This window comes from Somniosus microcephalus, chromosome 33 (assembly GCF_052327205.1).
Source record: "Somniosus microcephalus isolate GS21.2 chromosome 33, FLI_Smic_1.0, whole genome shotgun sequence".
In the NCBI taxonomy this organism is placed as follows: Eukaryota; Metazoa; Chordata; class Chondrichthyes; order Squaliformes; family Somniosidae; genus Somniosus; species Somniosus microcephalus.
Genome location: NC_141019.1, coordinates 35,134,464 through 35,154,682, shown reverse-complemented (window position 1 = coordinate 35,154,682; position 20,219 = coordinate 35,134,464). Strand labels below are relative to the sequence as shown.

Sequence of the window (20,219 nt, the reverse complement as noted above, 5' to 3'; positions counted from 1 at the left end):
AGAGTCTGTGATAGGGGAGAGTATACATGGGCTGTGAGAGGAGATTAAATGGGTGGGTAGAGTCAGTGATAGGGGAGAATGTACATGGGGCTGTGGGAGGAGATTAAATGGGTGGGTAGAGTCTGTGATAGGGGAGAGTATACATGGGCTGTGAGAGGAGATTAAATGGGTGGGTAGAGTCAGTGATAGGGGAGAATGTACATGGGGCTGTGGGAGGAGATTAAATGGGTAAGGATGTGAAAATAGCATCTGCAAGGGTCAGGCACGAGTCTATTATAGCCCCTCACTGAACAATGTCCACTGAATGTGCCTGGGAATATTCGCGACCGTAATTCCTCAGCCCTCTCTGATCCAAGTGTCACTTCAGTGATGAGAAATGTGGCCTGATGTAAGGCGCAATTAATTTAAAAGCCTCTCGCAGCGCATTGCAGGCCAGAATCGATTTGGAGGCTGGGGATTTTTTCAGCTGCACGATCTCCGACTGATGGACTAAGTGAGTTGGCACGGAAACAGACGATGCCGGGAACACTCAGCAGGTCGGGCAGCCTCCTGCGGGGAGAGAGAGAGATACGGAGTTAACGGGCCGGGCTTTCGGCGGTCGGTGGCGTGGTTAAGGAGTACGCCGCCGGCGTCCGGAACTAAGGCTCGCTGACCTGTCGCGCGGTCCCAAAACGAAACGTTGCAGGCGGGCGCCGAGGATCCCTGGGGCGCACCGTGCGTTACTGGAAGCGCCCCGCCTCCCTCTTGGGGCGCTGCGAGGGAATATCGTGGCGCTACGTGCTGCGGTTCTTCTTAAAGGGAGGGGCCTTGCGCAGCACAACCCTGGGCCCTCCGGGGATCGGGAGTGCCGGCAAAAGATCGCGGCACTCAAGAGAAGTGCCGGGCTCTTGGTGCGCAGCCGGCACTCCGCGGTGGTTGGGGGTGGGGGGCGGGTAAGGAGGCCGGGGACGAGAGCGCAGGCAGGTGCTGGCAGGCGGCCAGCAACAAAAATAGCCGCCCCGCACCTCGCCTTTCAATAGCGCCGCCCCGGCCGACATTACGTCCGGCGGTAAGTCAGGGGGCGCTCCCGAAGATCGCGAGCGGGGCGCTGCGCCCGGCGATGACGTAATCGCCAGCAGCGCCGCGGGGCGTTACCGGTTACCGCCGCAGCTAACCTCTTGCTGAATTTCGCGGGAGGTGTTGGCTGCGCCCGGGCGCTAGTTGCTTTGCGCCCCATTAGTGCCTTCTTCGGGCGCTAATGGGAGGCGCAAAGTAACCACATTTTTCCCCCAAAGAGTAAAAAAGTGTGGAAACTATGATGAACCTTTATAAAGCACTGGTTCGGCCCCAACTGGAGTACTGTGTCCAATTCTGGGCACCGCACTTTAGGAAGGATGTCAAGGACCTTGGAGAGGGTGTGGAGGAGATTGACCAGAATGGTTCCAGGGGATGAGGGACTTCAGTTATGTGGAGAGACTGGAGAAGCTGGGGTTGTTCTCCTTAGAGCAGAGAAGGTTAAGGAGGAGATTGACCAGAATGGTACCGGGGGATGAGGGACTTCAGTTACGGGGAGAGACTGGAGAAGCTGGGATTGTTCTCCTTAGAGCAGAGGTTAAGGGGGCGATTGACCAGAATGGTAGCAGGGGATGAGGGACATCAGTTATGCGGAGAGGCTGGAGAAGCTGGGGTTGTTCTCCTTAGAGCAGAGAAGGTTAAGGGGGAGATTGACCAGAATGGTACCAGGGGATGAGGGACTTCAGTTACGTGGAGAGACTGGAGAAGCTGGGATTGTTCTCCTTAGAGCAGAGGTTAAGGGGGCGATTGACCAGAATGGTAGCAGGGGATGAGGGACTTCAGTTATGTGGAGAGACTGGAGAAGCTGGGGTTGTTCTCCTTAGAGCAGAGAAGGTTAAGGGGAGAATTGACCAGAATGGTCCCAGGGGATGAGGGACTTCAGTGACGTGGAGAGACTGGAGAAGCTGGGGTTGTTCTCCTTAGAGCAGGGAAGGTTAAGGGGGAGATTGACCAGAATGGTACCGGGGGATGAGGGACTTCAGTTACGTGGAGAGACTGGAGAAGCTGGGATTGTTCTCCTTAGAGCAGAGGTTAAGGGGGCGATTGACCAGAATGGTATCAGGGGATGAGGGACTTCAGTGATGTGGAGAGACTGGAGAAGCTGGGGTTGTTCTCTTTAGAGCAGAGAAAGTTAAGGGGGTGATTGACCAGAATGGTACCAGGGGATGAGGGACTTCAGTTATGTGGAGAGACTGGAGAAGCTGGGATTGTTCTCCTTAGAGCAGAGGTTAAGGGGGCGATTGACCAGAATGGTACCAGGGGATGCGGGACTTCAGTCATGTGGAGAGACTGGAGAAGCTGGGATTGTTCTCCTTGGAGCAGAGAAGGTTAAGGGGGAGATTGACCAGAATGGTACCAGGGGATGAGGGACTTCAGTGACGTGGAGAGACTGGAGAAGCTGGGGTTGTTCTCCTTAGAGCAGTGAAGGTTAAGGGGAGATTGACCAGAATGGTACCAGGGGATGAGGGACTTCAGTGACGTGGAGAGACGGGAGAAGCTGGGGTTGTTCTCCTTAGAGCAGAGAAGGTTAAGGGGAGATTGACCAGAATGGTACCAGGGGATGAGGGACTTCAGTGATATGGAGAGACTGGAGAAGCTGGGATTGTTCTCCTTAGAGCAGAGAAGGTTAAGGAGGAGATTGACCAGAATGGTTCCAGGGGATGAGGGACTTCAGTCACGCGGAGAGACTGGAGAAGCTGGGGTTGTTCTCCTTAGAGCAGAGAAGGTTAAGGTGGAGATTGACCAGAATGGTACCAGGGGATGAGGGACTTCAGAGACGTGGAGAGACTGGAGAAGCTGGGATTGTTCTCCTTGGAGCAGAGAAGGTTAAGGGGAGATTGACCAGAATGGTACCAGGGATGAGGGACTTCAGTTATGTGGAGAGACTGGAGAAGCTGGGATTGTTCACCTTGGAGCAGAGAAGGTTAATGGGGTGATTGACCAGAATGGTACCAGGGGATGAGGGACTTCAGTGACGTGGAGAGGCTGGAGAAGCTGGGGTTGTTCTCCTTAGAGCAGTGAAGGTTAAGGTGGAGATTGACCAGAATGATACCAGGGGATGAGGGACTTCAGTTACGTGGAGAGACTGGAGAAGCTGGGATTATTCTCCTTAGAGCAGCGAAGGTTAAGGAGGAGATTGACCAGAATGGTCCCAGGGGATGAGGGATTGCAGTGACGTGGAGAGACTGGAGAAGCTGGGATTGTTCTCCTTAGAGCAGAGAAGGTTAAGGAGGAGATTGACCAGAATGGCACCAGGGGATGAGGGGCTTCAGTGACGTGGAGAGACTGGAGAAGCTGGGATTGTTCTCCTTAGAGCAGAGAAGGTTAAGGAGGAGATTGACCAGAATGGTACCAGGGGATGAGGGGCTTCAGTGACGTGGAGAGATTGGAGAAGCTGGGATTGTTCTCCTTAGAGCAGAGAAGGTGAAGGGGGAGATTGACCAGAATGGTACCAGGGGATGAGGGGCTTCAGTGACGTGGAGAGATTGGAGAAGCTGGGATTGTTCTCCTTAGAGCAGAGAAGGTGAAGGGGGAGATTGACCAGAATGATACCAGGGAATGAGGGACTTCAGTGACGTGGAGAGACTGGAGAAGCTGGGATTGTTCTCCTTAGAGCAGAGAAGGTTAAGGAGGAGATTGACCAGAATGGTCCCAGGGGATGAGGGATTGCAGTGACGTGGAGAGACTGGAGAAGCTGGGATTGTTCTCCTTAGAGCAGAGAAGGTTAAGGGGGAGATTGACTAGAATGGTACCAGGGGATGAGGGACTTCAGTGACGTGGAGAGACTGGAGAAGCTGTGGTTGTTCTCCTTAGAGCAGAGAAGGTTAAGGGGGAGATTGACCAGAATGGTACCAGGGGATGAGACTTCAGTGACGTGGAGAGACTGGAGAAGCTGGGGTTGTTCTCCTTAGAGCAGAGAAGGTAAAGGGGGAGATTGACCAGAATGGTACCAGGGGATGAGACTTCAGTGACGTGGAGAGACTGGAGAAGCTGGGGTTGTTCTCCTTAGAGCAGAGAAGGTTAAGGGGGAGATTGACCAGAATGGTACCAGGGGATGAGGGACTTCAGTTACATGGAGAGACTGGAGAAGCTGGGGTTGTTCTCCTTAGAGCAGAGAAGGTTAAGGGGGAGATTGACCAGAATGGTACCAGGGGATGAGGGACTTCAGTTACATGGAGAGACTGGAGAAGCTGGGGTTGTTCTCCTTAGAGCAGAGAAGGTTAAGGGGGAGATTGACCAGAATGGTACCAGGGGATGAGGGACTTCAGTTATGTGGAGAGACTGGAGAAGCTGGGATTGTTCTCCTTAGAGCAGAGAAGGTTAAGGGGGAGATTGACCAGAATGGTACCAGGGGATGAGGGACTTCAGTGATGTGGAGAGACTGGAGAAGCTGGGATTGTTCTCCTTAGAGCAGAGAAGGTTAAGGGGGAGATTGACCAGAATGGTACCAGGGGATGAGGGACTTCAGTGACGTGGAGAGACTGGAGAAGCTGGGGTTGTTCTCCTTAGAGCAGAGAAGGTTAAGGGGGAGATTGACCAGAATGGTACCAGGGGATGAGGGACTTCAGTTACGTGGAGAGACTGGAGAAGCTGGGGTTGTTCTCCTTGGAGCAAAGAAGGTTGAGAGGAGATTTGATAGAGGTGTTCAAAATCATGAGGGGTCTGGACAGCGTAGATAGAGAGAAACTGTTCCCATTGGCAGAAGGGTCAAGAACCAGAGGACACAGATTTAAGGTGATTGGCAAAAGGAACCGAAGGCGACGTGAGGAAAAACTTGTTTCCGCAGCGAGTGGTTATGATCTGGAATGCGCTGCCTGACAGGGTGGTGGAGGCAGACTCAATCGTGGCTTTCAAAAGGGAGTTGGATAAATACCTGAAGGAAAAAAATTTGCAAACTCACACTCACTCACTTGCTCACACTCACTTGCTCACACTCACTCTATGAAGGGGAAGTCATGTTTGACAAATTTGCTGGAGTTCTTTGAGGAAGTAACAAATAGGGTGGATAAAGGGGAACCAGTGGACGTAGTGTAGTTAGACTTCCAAAAGGCATTTGACAAGGTGCCACACAGAAGATTATTGCTTAAGATAAAAAATCACGGGATTGGGGGTAATATTCTGGCATGGATAGAGGATTGGCTATCTAACAGAAGGCAGATAGTTGGGATAAATGGTTCATTCTCAGACTGGCAATCAGTAACTAGTGGTGTTCCGCAGAGGTCAGTGCTGGGTCCCCAACTCTTTACAATCTATATTAATGATTTGGAGGAGGGGACTGATTGTAACATATCAAAGTTTGCAGATGATACTAAGATGGGAGGGAAAGTAGTGAGTGAGGAGGACATAAAAAACCTGCAAGGGGACATAGACAGGCTAAGTAAGTGGGCAGAGATTTGGCAGATGGAATACAATACTGGAAAGTGTGAGGTTATGCACTTTGGCAGGAAAAATCATAGAGCAAGTTATTATCTTAATGGCAAGAAACTGGAAAGTACTGAAGTACAAAGGGATCTGGGGGTCCTGGTGCACGAAACTCAAAAGGCTAGTATGCAGGTGCAGCAAGTGATTAAGAAGGCCAATGGAATGTTGGCTTTCATTGCTAGGGGGATAGAATATAAAAATAGGGAGGTATTGCTTCAGTTGTACAAGGTCTTGGTGAGACCGCACCTGGAATACTGCGTACAGTTTTGGTGTCCATACTTAAGAAAAGACATACTTGCTCTCGAGTCAGGACAAAGAAGGTTCACTCGGTTAATCCCGGGGATGAGGGGATGGACATATGAGGAGAGGTTGAGTAGATTGGGACTCTACTCATTGGAGTTCAGAAGAATGAGAGGCGATCTTATTGAAACATATAAGATTGTGAAGGGGTTGGATCGGGTGGATGCGGGGAGGATGTTCCCGATGATGGGTGAAACTAGAACTAGGGGGCATTGTCTTAGAATAAGGGGCTGCTCTTTCAAAACTGAGATGAGGAGGAACTACTTCACTCAGAGGGTGGTAGGTCCATGGAATATGCTGCCCCAAAAAGCTGTAGAAGCTACATCATTACATAAATTTAAAACAGAAATAGACAGTTTCCTAGAAGTAAAGGGAATTAAGGGTTACGGGGAGCGGGCAGGAATTTGGACATGAGTCTAGGTTCGGATCGGTCATGGCCCTGTGGGTAGCGGAGTGGGCCCAGGGGCCATGTAGCCTGATCCTGCTCCTATTTCGTGTGTCTAATTCTGTTAGATTCAGGAGATGGTTCTGTGATAGTGGATTGGCGGTTAGGATCAGATCAGCCATGATCTTATTGAATGGCGGAGCAGGCTCGAGGGGCTGATTGGCCTACTCCTGCTCCTATTTCTTATGTTCTTATGTTCACACACACACTCACTCGCTCACTCACACACACTCACTCGCTCACACACTCACACTCGCTCACACACACACACACTCACTTGCTCACACACTCACTTACTCACTCGCTCACACACTCACACTCACTCGCTCACATACTCACACTCACTCGCTCACACACTCACACTCACTCACTCACACTCACTTGCTCACACACTCGCTCTCACTCTCACATGCACTCGCTCACACTCACTCGCTCACACACTCACACTCACTCGCTCACACTCACTCGCTCACACTCACTCACACTTACTCGCTCACACATTCACACTCGCTCACACACTCACACTCACTTGCTCACACTCACTCACTCACACTCACTCGCTCACACACTCACACTCACTCACACCCACTCGCTCACACACTCGCTCACACACCCACACTCACTCACTCGCTCACACACGCTCACACTCGCTCACACTCACTCACTCACTCACTCACACTCACTCGCTCACACACTCGCTCACACACTCACACTCACACTCACACTCACTCACACACTCACACTCACTCACACTCACTCGCTCACACACTCACTCGCTCACACACTCACACTCACTCGCTCACACACTCACACTCACTCGCTCACACACTCACTCGTTCACACACTCACACTCACTCGCTCACACACTCACACTCACTCGCTCACACACTCACACTCACTCGCTCACACACTCACACTCACTCGCTCACACTCACTCGCTCACACAGTCACACTCACTCGCTCACACACTCACTCGCTCACACACTCACACTCACTCGTTCACACACTCACTCGCTCACACACTCACACTCGCTCATACTCACTCGCTCACACTCTCACTCGCTCACACACTCACACTCACTCACTCACACTCATCTTATTTCAGAGGCTTGTGAATCAATGGGGAACTGACCTGATGCTCTTGTTCCAGGATTCCGGTGGATCCAGTGGCCCGCCGCGGAACTGGAAGGGGATCGGGATTGCCGTGCTGGTGATCAGCATCATCATCTCGCTCGTCCTCGTCTCCATCATCCTCCTGACCCCAGGTAAACCCCCCAACCCCAGCCCCGCACCCAGCAATTACAGGCCCAGGGCACTGCCGGCGGGTAAATACACCACACAGTCTGGGACACAGGAACAGGAGGAGGCCATTCAGCCCCTCGAGCCTGTTACATTAGGAACAGGAGGAGGCCATTCAGCCCCCCTCGAGCCTGTTACATTAGGAACAGGAGGAGGCCATTCAGCCCCCCTCGAGCCTGTTACATTAGGAACAGGAGGAGGCCATTCAGCCCCTTGAGCCTGTTACATTAGGAACAGGAGGAGGCCATTCAGCCCCTTGAGCCTGTTACATTAGGAACAGGAGGAGGCCATTCAGCCCCTCGAGACTGTTACATTAGGAACAGGAGGAGGCTATTTAGGCCCCTCGAGCCTGTTACATTAGGAACAGGAGGAGGCCATTCAGCCACCTCGAGCCTGTTACATTAGGAACAGGAGGAGGCCATTCAGCCCCTCGAGCCTGTTACATTAGGAACAGGAGGAGGCCATTCAGCCCCCTCGAGCCTGTTACATTAGGAACAGGAGGAGGCCGTTCAGCCCCCTCGAGCCTGTTACATTAGGAACAGGAGGAGGCCATTCAGCCCCCTCGAGCCTGTTACATTAGGAACAGGAGGAGGCCATTCAACCCCCTCGAGCCTGTTACATTAGGAACAGGAGGAGGCCATTCAGCCCCCTCGAGTCTGTTACATTAGGAACAGGAGGAGGCCATTCAGCCCCTCGAGCCTGTTACATTAGGAACAGGAGGAGGCCATTCAGCCCCCCTCGAGCCTGTTACATTCGGAACAGGAGGAGGCCGTTCAGCCCCCTCGAGCCTGTTACATTAGACACAGAATAAGGCCATTCAGCCCCCTCGAGCCTGTTACATTAGGAACAGGAGGAGGCCATTCAGCCCCCTCGAGCCTGTTACATTAGGAACAGGAGGAGGCCATTCAGCCCCCTCGAGCCTGTTACATTAGGAACAGGAGGAGGCCATTCAGCCCCCTCGAGCCTGTTACATTAGAAACAGGAGGAGGCCATTCAGCCCCCTCGAGCCTGTTACATTAGGAACAGGAGGAGGCCATTCAGCCCCCTCGAGCCTGTTACATTAGGAACAGGAGGAGGCCGTTCAGCCCCCTCGAGCCTGTTACATTAGACACAGAATAAGGCCATTCAGCCCCCTCGAGCCTGTTATATTAGGAACAGGAGGAGGCCATTCAGCCCCTCGAACCTGTAACATTAGGAACAGGAGGAGGCCATTCAGCCCCTTGAGCCTCTTGCATTAGGAACAGGAGGAGGCCATTCAGCCCCCTCAAGTCTGTTACATTAGGAACAGGAGGAGGCCATTCAGCCCCCACGAGCCTGTTACATGGAACAGGAGGAGGCCATTCAGCCCCCTCGAGCCTGTTACACAGGAACAGGAGGAGTCCATTCAGCCCCTCACACCTCCTTAAAACCTCTCTCTTTGACCAAGCTTTTGGTCACCTGTCCTAATATCCCCTTATGTGGCTCGGGGTCAGATTGTGTCTGATTTACACTCCGCAGTGAAGCACCTTAGGATGTTTTATTACGTTAAAGGTGCGGTATAATTGGGAGTTGTCATTCTGTTTTTGGAACTAGACTCCCTGCAGGAGAGGGGAGGAGATGGGGAGGGATAGTGGGGTGGGGGGTGGGGGGGGGAGGGGATTGTGAGCGTGCGGAATAATGGAGAGAAAGAAAAGTGACAGTGATAGAGAATCTCAGCCAACTGATGAATGTCTGTGTCTCCCTATGACCTGCAGAGGTTGCAGCTCCGAACTCCAAGGGAAGATTGTCACTGGAAGATCTCAGAGCACCAGAATTCCAAGTGCACGATCCCGAGATTAAATGGATAAAGGGTGAGTGACATCAATAGTCCCTTTATCTCAGAGAATACTATAGGATTGTTTAAAATGTGCTGTACCTGCCCTGGGGGGGGGGGGTTGATGGGACAGTGTAGAGGGAGCTTTACTCTGTATCTAACCCGTGCTGTACCTGCCCCGGGAGTGTTTGATGGGACAGTGTAGAGGGAGCTTTACTCTGTATCTAACCCGTGCTGTACCTGCCCTGGGAGTGTTTGATGGGACAGTGTAGAGGGAGCTTTACTCTGTATCTAACCTGTGCTATACCTGCCCTGGGAGTGTTTGATGGGGACAGTGTAGAGGGAGCTTTACTCTGTATCTAACCCGTGCTGTACCTGCCCTGGGAGTGTTTGATGGGGACAGTGTAGAGGGAGCTTTACTCTGTATCTAACCCGTGCTGTACCTGCCCTGGGAGTGTTAGATGGGACAGTGTAGAGGGAGCTTTACTCTGTATCTAACCCTGTGCTGTACCTGCCCTGGGGGGTGTTTGATGGGACAGTGTAGAGGGAGCTTTACTCTGTATCTAACCCATGCTGTACCTGCCCTGGGAGTGTTTGATGAGACAGTGTAGAGGGAGCTTTACTCTGTATCTAACCTGTGCTGTACCTGCCCTGGGAGTGTTTGATGGGACAGTGTAGAGGGAGCTTTACTCTGTATCTAACCCCGTGCTGTACCTGCCCTGGGGGGTGTTTGATGAGACAGTGTAGAGGGAGCCTTAATCTGTATCTAACCCGTGCTGTACCTGCCCTGGGAGTGTTTGATGGGACAGTGTAGAGGGAGCTTTACTCTGTATCTAACCTGTGCTGTACCTGCCCTGAGAATAGGAGAATGTCCCGTTCCCTTGAACTAAGGGAGTAAAGATGCCGGTTCAGCAGCGTGGCTCTGATCAAAGTCTCGAGACAGAAACTGACCTGTTCCCACCGTCCATCTCCACAGGGGACGAGCTGACGCTTCGGACCCGGGAGGGTCACGTGATCAAGCAGAACGTGATGACAAAGGAGACCGTCACACTGGTGGAAAACAGCACCTTTGTAAGCAACCAGTTCCAGAGAATCGTAGAATAGTACAGCACAGAAGGAGGCCATTCGGCCCATCGAGTCTGCGCCAGATCTTGCGAAGATCGACTCAGTCTGTCCCACTCCCCCTCTGCTCTTTCCCCATATCCCTGTGAATTTTTGCCCTTCAAGTATTTCTCCAATTCCCCTTTTGAAAGTTACTATTGAATCTGCTCCCACTGCCCTTTCAGGCAGCGCGTTCCAGATCACAACAACTCGCTGCGTTAAAAACATTCTCCTCATCTCCCCCTCTGGTTCTTTTGCCGATTATCTTCAATCTGTGTCCTCTGGTTACCGACCCTCCTGCCACTGGAAACAGTTTCTCTTTATTTACTCTCTCTAGGCCTTCGTGATATTAAACGCCTCCATCAAATCTCCCCTTAACCTTCTCTGCTCTAAGGAGAACAACCCCAGCTTCTCCAGTCTCTCCACGTCACTGAAGTCCCTCATCCCCTGGTACCATTCTGGTCAATCTCCCCCTTAACCTTCTCTGCTCCAAAGAGAACAATCCCAGCATCTCCAGTCTCTCCACCTCATTGAAGTCCCTCATCCCCTGGTACCATTCTGGTCAATCTCCCCTTAACCTTCTCTGCTCTAAGGAGAACAATCCCAGCATCTCCAGTCTCTCCACCTCATTGAAGTCCCTCATCCCCTGGTACCATTCTGGTCAATCTCCCCTTAACCTTCTCTGCTCTAAATAGAACAATCCCAGCTTCTCCAGTCTCTCCACGTTACTGAAGTCCCTCATCCCCTGGTACCATTCTGGTCAATCTCCCCCTTAACCTTCTCTGCTCTAAGGAGAACTACCCCAGCTTCTCCAGTCTCTCCACGTCACTGAAGTCCCTCATCCCCTGGTACCATTCTGGTCAATCTCCCCCTTAACCTTCTCTGCTCTAAGGAGAACAACCCCAGTTTCTCCAGTCTCTCCACGTCACTGAAGTCCCTCATCCCCTGGTACCATTCTGGTCAATCTCCCCCTTAACCTTCTCTGCTCTAAGGAGAACAACCCCAGTTTCTCCAGTCTCTCCACGTCACTGAAGTCCCTCATCCCCCTGGTACCATTCTGGTCAATCTCCCCCTTAACCTTCTCTGCTCTAAGGAGAACAACCCCAGCTTCTCCAGTCTCTCCACGTCACTGAAGTCCCTCATCCCCTGGTACCATTCTGGTCAATCTCCCCCTTAACCTTCTCTGCTCTAAGGAGAACAACCCCAGCTTCTCCAGTCTCTCCACGTTACTGAAGTCCCTCATCCCCTGGTACCATTCTGGTCAATCTCCCCTTAACCTTCTCTGCTCTAAGGAGAACAACCCCAGCTTCTCCAGTCTCTCCACGTCACTGAAGTCCCTCATCCCCCGGTACCATTCTGGTCAATCGCCCCCTTAACCTTCTCTGCTCTAAGGAGAACAACCCCAGCTTCTCCAGTCTCTCCACATAACTGAAGTCCCTCATCCCCTGGTACCATTCTGGTCAATCTCCCCCTTAACCTTCTCTGCTCCAAGGAGAACAACCCCAGCTTCTCCAGTCTCTCCACGTAACTGAAGTCCCTCATCCCCTGGAACCATTCTGGTAAATCTCCTCCGCACCATCTCCAAGGCCTTGACATCCCTCCTGAAGTGCGGTGCCAGAATTGGACACAACACTCCAGCCGGGACCGCACTCGCGCTTTAAGCTCTCCACTCCTGCCTCAGCTCATCCGCTGCTGAAACCCGTATCCGTGTCCTTTGTTGCCTCCAGACTCGACTATTCCAACACTCTCTAGCCCGGCCTCCCACATTCCACCCTCCGTAAACTTGAGTTCATCCAAAATTCTGCTGCCCCCCCGAGTCCTAACTCGCACCGAGTCCCGTTCACCCATCACCCCCACTGTGCTCGCTGACCCACACTGGCTCCCGGTCCGGCAACGCCTCAACCTTATAATTCTCATTCTCCTGTTCAAACCCCTCCATGGCCTCCTCGCTCCCTCCCTCCCTAACTCTGTAACCTCCTCCAGCCCCCTACAACCCTCCCTATCTCTGTAACCTCCTCCAGCCCCCTACAACCCTCCCTATCTCTGTAACCTCCTCCAGCCCCTACAACCCTCCCTATCTCTGTAACCTCCTCCAGCCCCCTACAACCCTCCCTATCTCTGTAACCTCCTCCAGCCCCCTACAACCCTCCCTATCTCTGTAACCTCCTCCAGCCCCCTACACCCCTCCCTATTTCTGTAACCTCCTCCAGCCCCTACAACCCTCCCTATCTCTGTAACCTCCTCCAGCCCCTACAACCCTCCCTATCTCTGTAACCTCCTCCAGCCCCTACACCCCTCCCTATCTCTGTAACCTCCTCCAGCCCCTACAACCCTCCCTATCTCTGTAACCTCCTCCAGCCCCCTACAACCCTCCCTATCTCTGTAACCTCCTCCAGCCCCCTACAACCCTCCCTATCTCTGTAACCTCCTCCAGCCCCCTACAACCCTCCCTACCTCTGTAACCGCCTCCAGCCCCCTACAACCCTCCCTATCTCTGTAACCTCCTCCAGCCGCTACAACCCTCCCTATCTCTGTAACCTCCTCCAGCCCCCTACAACCCTCCCTATCTCTGTAACCTCTTCCAGCCGCTAAAAACCTCCCTATCTCTGTAACCTCCTCCAGCCCCCTACAACCCTCCCTATCTGTAACCTCTTCCAGCCCCTACAACCCTCCCTATCTCTGTAACCTCCTCCAGCCCCCTACAACCCTCCCTATCTCTGTAACCTCCTCCAGCCCCCTACAACCCTCCCTATCTCTGTAACCTCCTCCAGCCCCCTACAACCCTCCCTATCTCTGTAACCTCCTCCAGCCCCTACAACCCTTCCTATCTCTGTAACCTCCTCCAGCCCCCTACAACCCTCCGAGATCTCTGCGCTCCTCCAATTCTGGCCTCTTGAGCATCCCCCCGATTTCCATCGCTCCACCATGGGCGGCCGTGCCTTCAGCCGCCTGGGCTCCAAGCTCTATAATTCCCTCCCTAAACCTCTCCGCCTCTCTCTCTCCTCCTTTTAGACGCTCCTTAAAACCTCCCTCTTTGACCAAGCTTTTGGTCACCTGTCGTAATATCTCCTGATGTGGCTCGGGGTCAGATTTTGTCTGATTTACGCTCCTGTGACGCGCCTTGGGACGTTTTATTATGTTAAAGGCTTTCGGGCCTCATTCTGTTGAAGTTTCTTGGGGACAATTACCGCATTTACCTTTGAGCCAGTGAGAGAGGGGAATGAAGTGTGTTTTATTTACGGGGAATTCTTCTCTTCTTAGGCAGTTCCTCGGAACCGAGGATGACTTGCTTCCACACTAACAATGAGTTCTCAGGTGACTGATGAGTCCAGTGCAGGACCTACAGTCTCTGTCACAGGTGGGGCAGACGGTGGTTGAAGGGGGCGGGTGGGTGGGGTGCTTGGGTTGACGTGCGCTGCCTGCGCTTGGCTTCCGCTTGCTCCCGGCGAAGAGACTCGAGGTGTTCGGCGCCTTCCCGGATGCTTCTCCTCCACTTTGTGCGGTCTTGGGTCAGGGATTCCCAGGTGTCGGTGGGGGATGTTACACTTTTCCAAGGAAATTTTGAGGGTGTCCTTGAAGCGTTTCCTCTGCCCACCTGGGGCTCTCTTGCCGTGCCGGAGCTCCGAGTAGAGCGCTTGTTTTGGGAGTCTCGTATCGGGCATGCGGACAATGTGACCCGTCCATCGGAGCTGATCGAGCGTGGTCAGAGCTTCGATGCTGGGGATGTTGGCCTGAGCGAGAACACTGACGTTGGTGCGCCTATCCTGCCAATGGATCTACAGGATCTTGCGGAGGCAGCGTTGGTGGTACCTCTCCCGTGCTTGGAGGAATTACGGGGAATTATGGGGTGGGCGTTGAACAGGTTGCGCTCCCCTTGGATTCCCCTCTCCTTTAGTGAGGTTTGTAACCTCCGTTTGTCAGTGTCTCTGAGGTGACCCTCCCTTTATCCCACCAGGTCACCCTGAAGGCTACACGATACAAGGTGTCACCGGACCTGAAATACGTGCTGCTGGCCTACAACATCACCCAGGTAAGGCTATCTGAAGGTAGGCCCATGCAGAGAACACCTGGACAGGTTGCCTTTCAATGAGGGAGCTTTACTCTGTATCTAACCCCGTGCTGTACCTGCCCTGGGAGTGTTTGATGGGGACAGTGTAGAGTGAGCTTTACTCTGTATCTAACCCCGTGCTGTACCTGCCCTGGGAGTGTTTGATGGGACAGTGTAGAGGGAGCTTTACTCTGTATCTAACCCCGTGCTGTACCTGCCCTGGGAGTATTTGACGGGACAGTATAGAGGGAGCCTTACTCTGTATCTAACCCGTGCTGTACCTGCCCTGGGAGTGTTTGATGGGCCAGTGTAGAGGGAGCTTTACTCTGTATCTAACCCGTGCTGTACCTGCCCTGGGAGTGTTTGATGGGACTGTGTAGAGGGAGCTTTACTCTGTATCTAACCCCGTGCTGTACCTGCCCTGGGAGTGTTTGATGGGGACAGTGTAGAGGGAGCTTTACTCTGTATCTAACCCGTGCTGTACCTGCCCTGGGTGTGTTTGATGGGACAGTGTAGAGGGAGCTTTACTCTGTATCTAACCCGTGCTCTACCTGCCCTGGGAGTGTTTGATGGGCCAGTGTAGAGGGAGCTTTACTCTGTATCTAACCCGTGCTGTACCTGCCCTGGGAGTGTTTGATGGGACTGTGTAGAGGGAGCTTTACTCTGTATCTAACCCCGTGCTGTACCTGCCCTGGGAGTGTTTGATGGGGACAGTGTAGAGGGAGCTTTACTCTGTATCTAACCCGTGCTGTACCTGCCCTGGGTGTGTTTGATGGGACAGTGTAGAGGGAGCTTTACTCTGTATCTAACCCGTGCTCTACCTGCCCTGGGAGTGTTTGATGGGACAGTGTAGAGGGAGCTTTACTCTGTATCTAACCCCGTGCTGTACCTGCTCTGGGAGTGTTTGATGGGACAGTGTAGAGGGAGCTTTACTCTGTATCTAACCCCGTGCTGTACCTGTCCTGGGAGTGTTTGATGGGACAGTCTAGAGGGAGCTTTACTCTGTATCTAACCCGTGCTGTACCTGCCCTGGGAGTGTTTGATGGGACAGTGTAGAGGGAGCTTTACTCTGTATCTAACCCCGTGCTGTACCTGCCCTGGGAGTGTTTGATGGGGACAGTGTAGAGGGAGCTTTACTCTGTATCTAACCCGTGCTGTACCTGCCCTGGGTGTGTTTGATGGGACAGTGTAGAGAGAGCTTTACTCTGTATCTAACCCGTGCTCTACCTGCCCTGGGAGTGTTTGATGGGACAGTGTAGAGGGAGCTTTACTCTGTATCTAACCCCATGCTGTACCTGCTCTGGGAGTGTGAGTGTGTGTGTGTGAGTGTGTGTGTGTGTGTGTGTGTGTGTGTGAGTGTGTGTGTGAGTGTGTGAGTGTGTGTGTGAGTGTGTGTGTGAGTGTGTGTGTGAGTGTGTGTGTGTGTGTGTGTGTGTGAGTGTGTGTGTGTGTGTGTGTGAGTGTGTGAGTGTGTGTGTGAGTGAGTGTGTGAGTGAGTGTGTGTGTGAGTGTGTGTGAGTGTGTGTGAGTGAGTGTGTGAGTGTGTGTGAGTGTGAGTGTGTGTGTGTGTGTGAGTGTGTGTGTGTGAGTGTGTGTGTGTGAGTGTGTGTGAGGGTGTGTGGGGGCGTGTGTGGGTGTGAGTGAGTGAGTGTGTGTTTGTGTGTGGGTGTGTGTGAGTGTGTGTTTGTGTGTGAGTGTGCAAGGAGTGTGTTCTGCTATCTGCTGCAGACAGCTGCACTGCACTAACGCAGAAAGCAAGGTCTATTTCTCCAGACGGGTTGGGGTCTGCAGTTCAGCAGCGGGTCGAAGCTCTCTGATCGTTAACATTGGCGAGATCGCGTCGAGAGGAAGCAGCACTTTGCAAACCGAGTCTCCTTCAGCGTCCTGCTTTCAGGCCTTGCTTCCCAACCCCCGCCTGCCCCTCGAATTTCTCCCTCTCACCCTATCCTGCTATTCCCTTCTCCCTCATCCGTTTATCCAGCATCCCCCTTAAATGCATTTCAATCAATTAAATTCTGATGTCCTTTCCCCCCCCACAGACATCAACTAAGAACACAGGAACAGGAGGAGGCCATTCAGCCCCTCGAGCCTGTTACACAGGAACAGGAGGAGGCCATTCAGCCCCTCGAGCCTGTTACATTAGGAACAAGAGGAGGCCATTCAGCCCCCTCGAGCCTGTTACATTAGGAACAAGAGGAGGCCATTCAGCCCCCTCGAGCCTGTTACATTAGGAACAAGAGGAGGGCATTCAGCCCCCCTCGAGCCTGTTACACAGGAACAGGAGGAGGCCATTCAGCCCCTCGAGCCTGTTACATTCGGAACAAGAGGAGGCCATTCAGCCCCCCTCGAGCCTGTTACATCAGGAACAGGAGGAGGCCATTCAGCCCCCCTCGAGCCTGTTACATTAGGAACAGGAGGAGGCCATTCAGTCCTCTCGAGGCTGTTCCATTAGGAACAGGAGGAGGCCATTCAGCCCCCTCGAACCTGTTACATTAGGAACAGGAGGAGGCCATTCAGCCCCCCTCGAGCCTGTTACATTAGGAACAGGAGGAGGCCATTCAGCCCCCTCGAGCCTGTTACATTAGGAACAGGAGGAGGCCATTCAGCCCCCTCGAGCCTGTTACATTAGGAACAGGAGGAGGCCATTCAGCCCCTCTCGAGCCTGTTACATTAGGAACAGGAGGAGGCCATTCAGCCCACTCGAGCCTGTTACATTAGGAACAGGAGGAGGCCATTCAGCCCACTCGAGCCTGTTACATTAGGAACAGGAGGAGGCCATTCAGCCCCTCTTGAGCCTGTTACATTAGAAACAGGAGGAGGCCGTTCAGCCCCTCGAGCCTGTTACATTAGAAACAGGAGGAGGCCATTCAGCCCATCGAGCCTGTTACATTAGGTACAGGAGAAGGCCATTCAGCCCCCCTCGAGCCTGTTGCATTAGGAACAGGAGCAGGCCATTCAGCCCCCTTGAGCCTGTTACATTAGAACAGGAGGAGGCCATTCAGCCCCTCGAGCCTGTTACATTAGGAACAGGAGGAGGCCATTCAGCCCCCTTGAGCCTGTTACATTAGGAACAGGAAGAGGTCGTTCGGCCCCCTCAAGCCTGTTACATTAGGAACAGGAGGAGGCCATTCAGCCCCCCTCGAGCCTGTTACATTAAGAACAGGAGGAGGCCATTCAGCCCCCCTCGAGCCTGTTACATTAGGCACAGGAGGAGGCCATTCAGCCCCCCTCGAGCCTGTTACATTAAGAACAGGAGGAGGTCGTTCAGCCCCTCAAGCCTGTTACATTAGGAACAGGAGGAGGTCGTTCGGCCCCCTCGAGCCTGTTACATTAGGCACAGGAGGAGGTCGTTCGGCCCCCTCGAGCCTGTTACATTAGGAACAGGAGGAGGCCATTCAGCCCCCCTCGAGCCTGTTACATTAGGAACAGGAGGAGGTCGTTCGGCCCCCTCGAGCCTGTTACATTAGCAACAGGAGGAGGCCATTCAGCCCCCCTCGAGCCTGTTACATTAGGAACAGGAGGAGGCCATTCAGCCCCCCTCGAGCCTGTTACATTAGGAACAGGAGGAGGCCATTCAGCCCCTCGAGCCTGTTACATTAGGAACAGGAGGAGGCCATTCAGCCCCCTTTGAGCCTGTTACATTCGGAACAGGAGGAGGCCATTCAGCCCCCTTTGAGCCTGTTACATTAGGAACAGGAGGAGGCCATTCAGCCCCCCTCGTGCCTGTTACATTAGAAACTGGAGGAGGCCATTCAGCCCCTCGAGCCTGTTACATTAGGAACAGGAGGAGGCCGTTCAGCCCCTCGAGCCTGTTACATTAGGTACAGGAGAAGGCCATTCAGCCCCCCTCGAGCCTGTTACATGAGGAACAGGAGCAGGCCATTCAGCCCCCTTGAGCCTGTTACATTAGGACAGGAGGAGGCCATTCAGCCCCTTTGAGCCTGTTACATTAGGAACAGGAGGAGGCCATTCAGCCCCCCTCGTGCCTGTTACATTAGAAACAGGAGGAGGCCATTCAGCCCCTCGAGCCTGTTACATTAGGAACAGGAGGAGACCATTCAGCCCCCCTCGAGCCTGCTCCGCCATTCAATCAGATCTTGGCTGATCTGTATCTTAACTCCATTTACCCGCCTTGGTTCTGTAACCATTAATACCCTTACCGAACAAAAATCTATCGATCTCAGTTTTGGAAGCTCCAATTGACCCCACTTCAGCCTCGACAGCTTTTTGGGGGAGAGAGTTCCAGATTTCCACCACCCTTTGTGTGAAGAAGTGCTTCCTGACATCACCCCTGAACGGCCTGGCTCTAATTTTAAGGTTACGCCCCCCCTTGTTCTGGACTCCCCCCCCCCCACCAGAGGAATAGTTTCACTCTATCGACCCCATCGAATCCTTTAATCGTCTTAAACACAATTTGATCACCCCTTAATCTTCTACACTCGAGGGAACACAAGTCTAGTCTGTGCAACCTGTCCTTGTGATTTAACCCTTTTAGCCCCCGGGGGTATCATTCTGGTGAATCTGCGCTGCCCCCCCTCCGAGGCCAATATATCCTTCCTGAGGTGCGGGGCCCGGAACTGAACGCAGCGACCTCCAGACAGGGTCTGACAAGAGCTCTGTGCAGCCGTAACAAGACTCCAACCCCCGCCGTACTCCAGCCCTCCTCGAGATAACGGCTAATATTCCATTCGCCTTTCTAATTATACTGACGTCTTGGCCACAAACCCCCAGCAATACGACACTCAAAGGCAAGTCTGTTGGTGCCAGGAAGTCACATTAAACCTTTCATAAATCACTGGTTAGGCCTCAGCTGGAGTATTGTGTCCAATTCTGGGCACCAGCACTTTAGGAAGGATGTCAAGGGCCTTGGAGAGGGTGCGGAGGAGATTGACCAGAATGGTTCAGGGGATGAGGGACTTCAGTTATGCAGAGAGACTGGAGAAGCTGGTGTTGTTCTCCTTAGAGCAGAGAAGGTAAGGGGAGATTGACCAGAATGGTACCGGGGGATTGAGGGACTTCAGTGACGTGGAGAGACTGGAGAAGGCTGGGTTGTTCTCCTTAGAGCAGAGAAGGTTAAGGGGGAGATTGACCAGAATGGTACCAAGTGATGAGGGACTTCAGTTACGCGGTCAGAGACTGGAGAAGCTGGGGTTGTTCTCCTTCGAGCAGAGAAGGTTAAGGAGAGATTTAATAGAGGTGTTCAGAATCATGAAGGGTTTTGATCGAGTAGAGAGGGAGAAACTGTTTCCAGTGGCAGGAGGGTCGGTAACCCAGAGGACACAGATTGAAGATAATCGCAGAAGAACCAGAGGGGGAGATGAGAATGTTTTTACGCTGCGAGTTGTTGTGATTGTCCAGCTCCTTTGCGAAGTGCCTTTAACTGTTTCCCTTTTCCCTCATTCTCTAGGTGTATCGCCACTCCTTCACTGCGTCCTACACCATTTACAACGTGCAGACCAGGTACGGCGGTTAATTCCCCCCGGTCAGCATCTGCTCAACCCCTCGCCCGGACCCAACAGTTAGAAGGGGGCTGGTGTTCATGACCGGGGCCAGGGGTCACTTGTGACCTCCCTCTCCACCCCCTCCCCCCTCCCACTCCACTCCCCCCTCCCACTCCACTCCCCCTACGTCCCCTCCCCTCCCCCACCCCCTCCCACTCCCCGTACGTCCCCTCCCCTCCCCAACACCTCTCCTCCCCAACACCTCCCACTCCCTCCCCCTTCCCCCTCCCCCCTCCTCCCACTCCCTCCCCCTTCCCC

General features: G+C 53.2%; 1 protein-coding gene across 1 annotated transcript in view; it reads left to right on the top strand.

Annotated features, from left to right (window-relative positions):
• Positions 1-19,933, top strand: part of LOC147097157 (inactive dipeptidyl peptidase 10-like) — a 37,492-nt gene extending 17,559 nt beyond the window's left edge. The window contains exons 2-6 of the mRNA XM_085972534.1: positions 7,371-7,485; positions 9,253-9,348; positions 10,288-10,382; positions 14,368-14,442; positions 19,868-19,933. Coding sequence (XP_085828660.1) covers positions 7,371-7,485; positions 9,253-9,348; positions 10,288-10,382; positions 14,368-14,442; positions 19,868-19,933 — 447 coding nt within the window. The remainder of the gene's footprint in view (positions 1-7,370; positions 7,486-9,252; positions 9,349-10,287; positions 10,383-14,367; positions 14,443-19,867) is intronic.
• Positions 19,934-20,219: the final 286 nt, after the last annotated feature.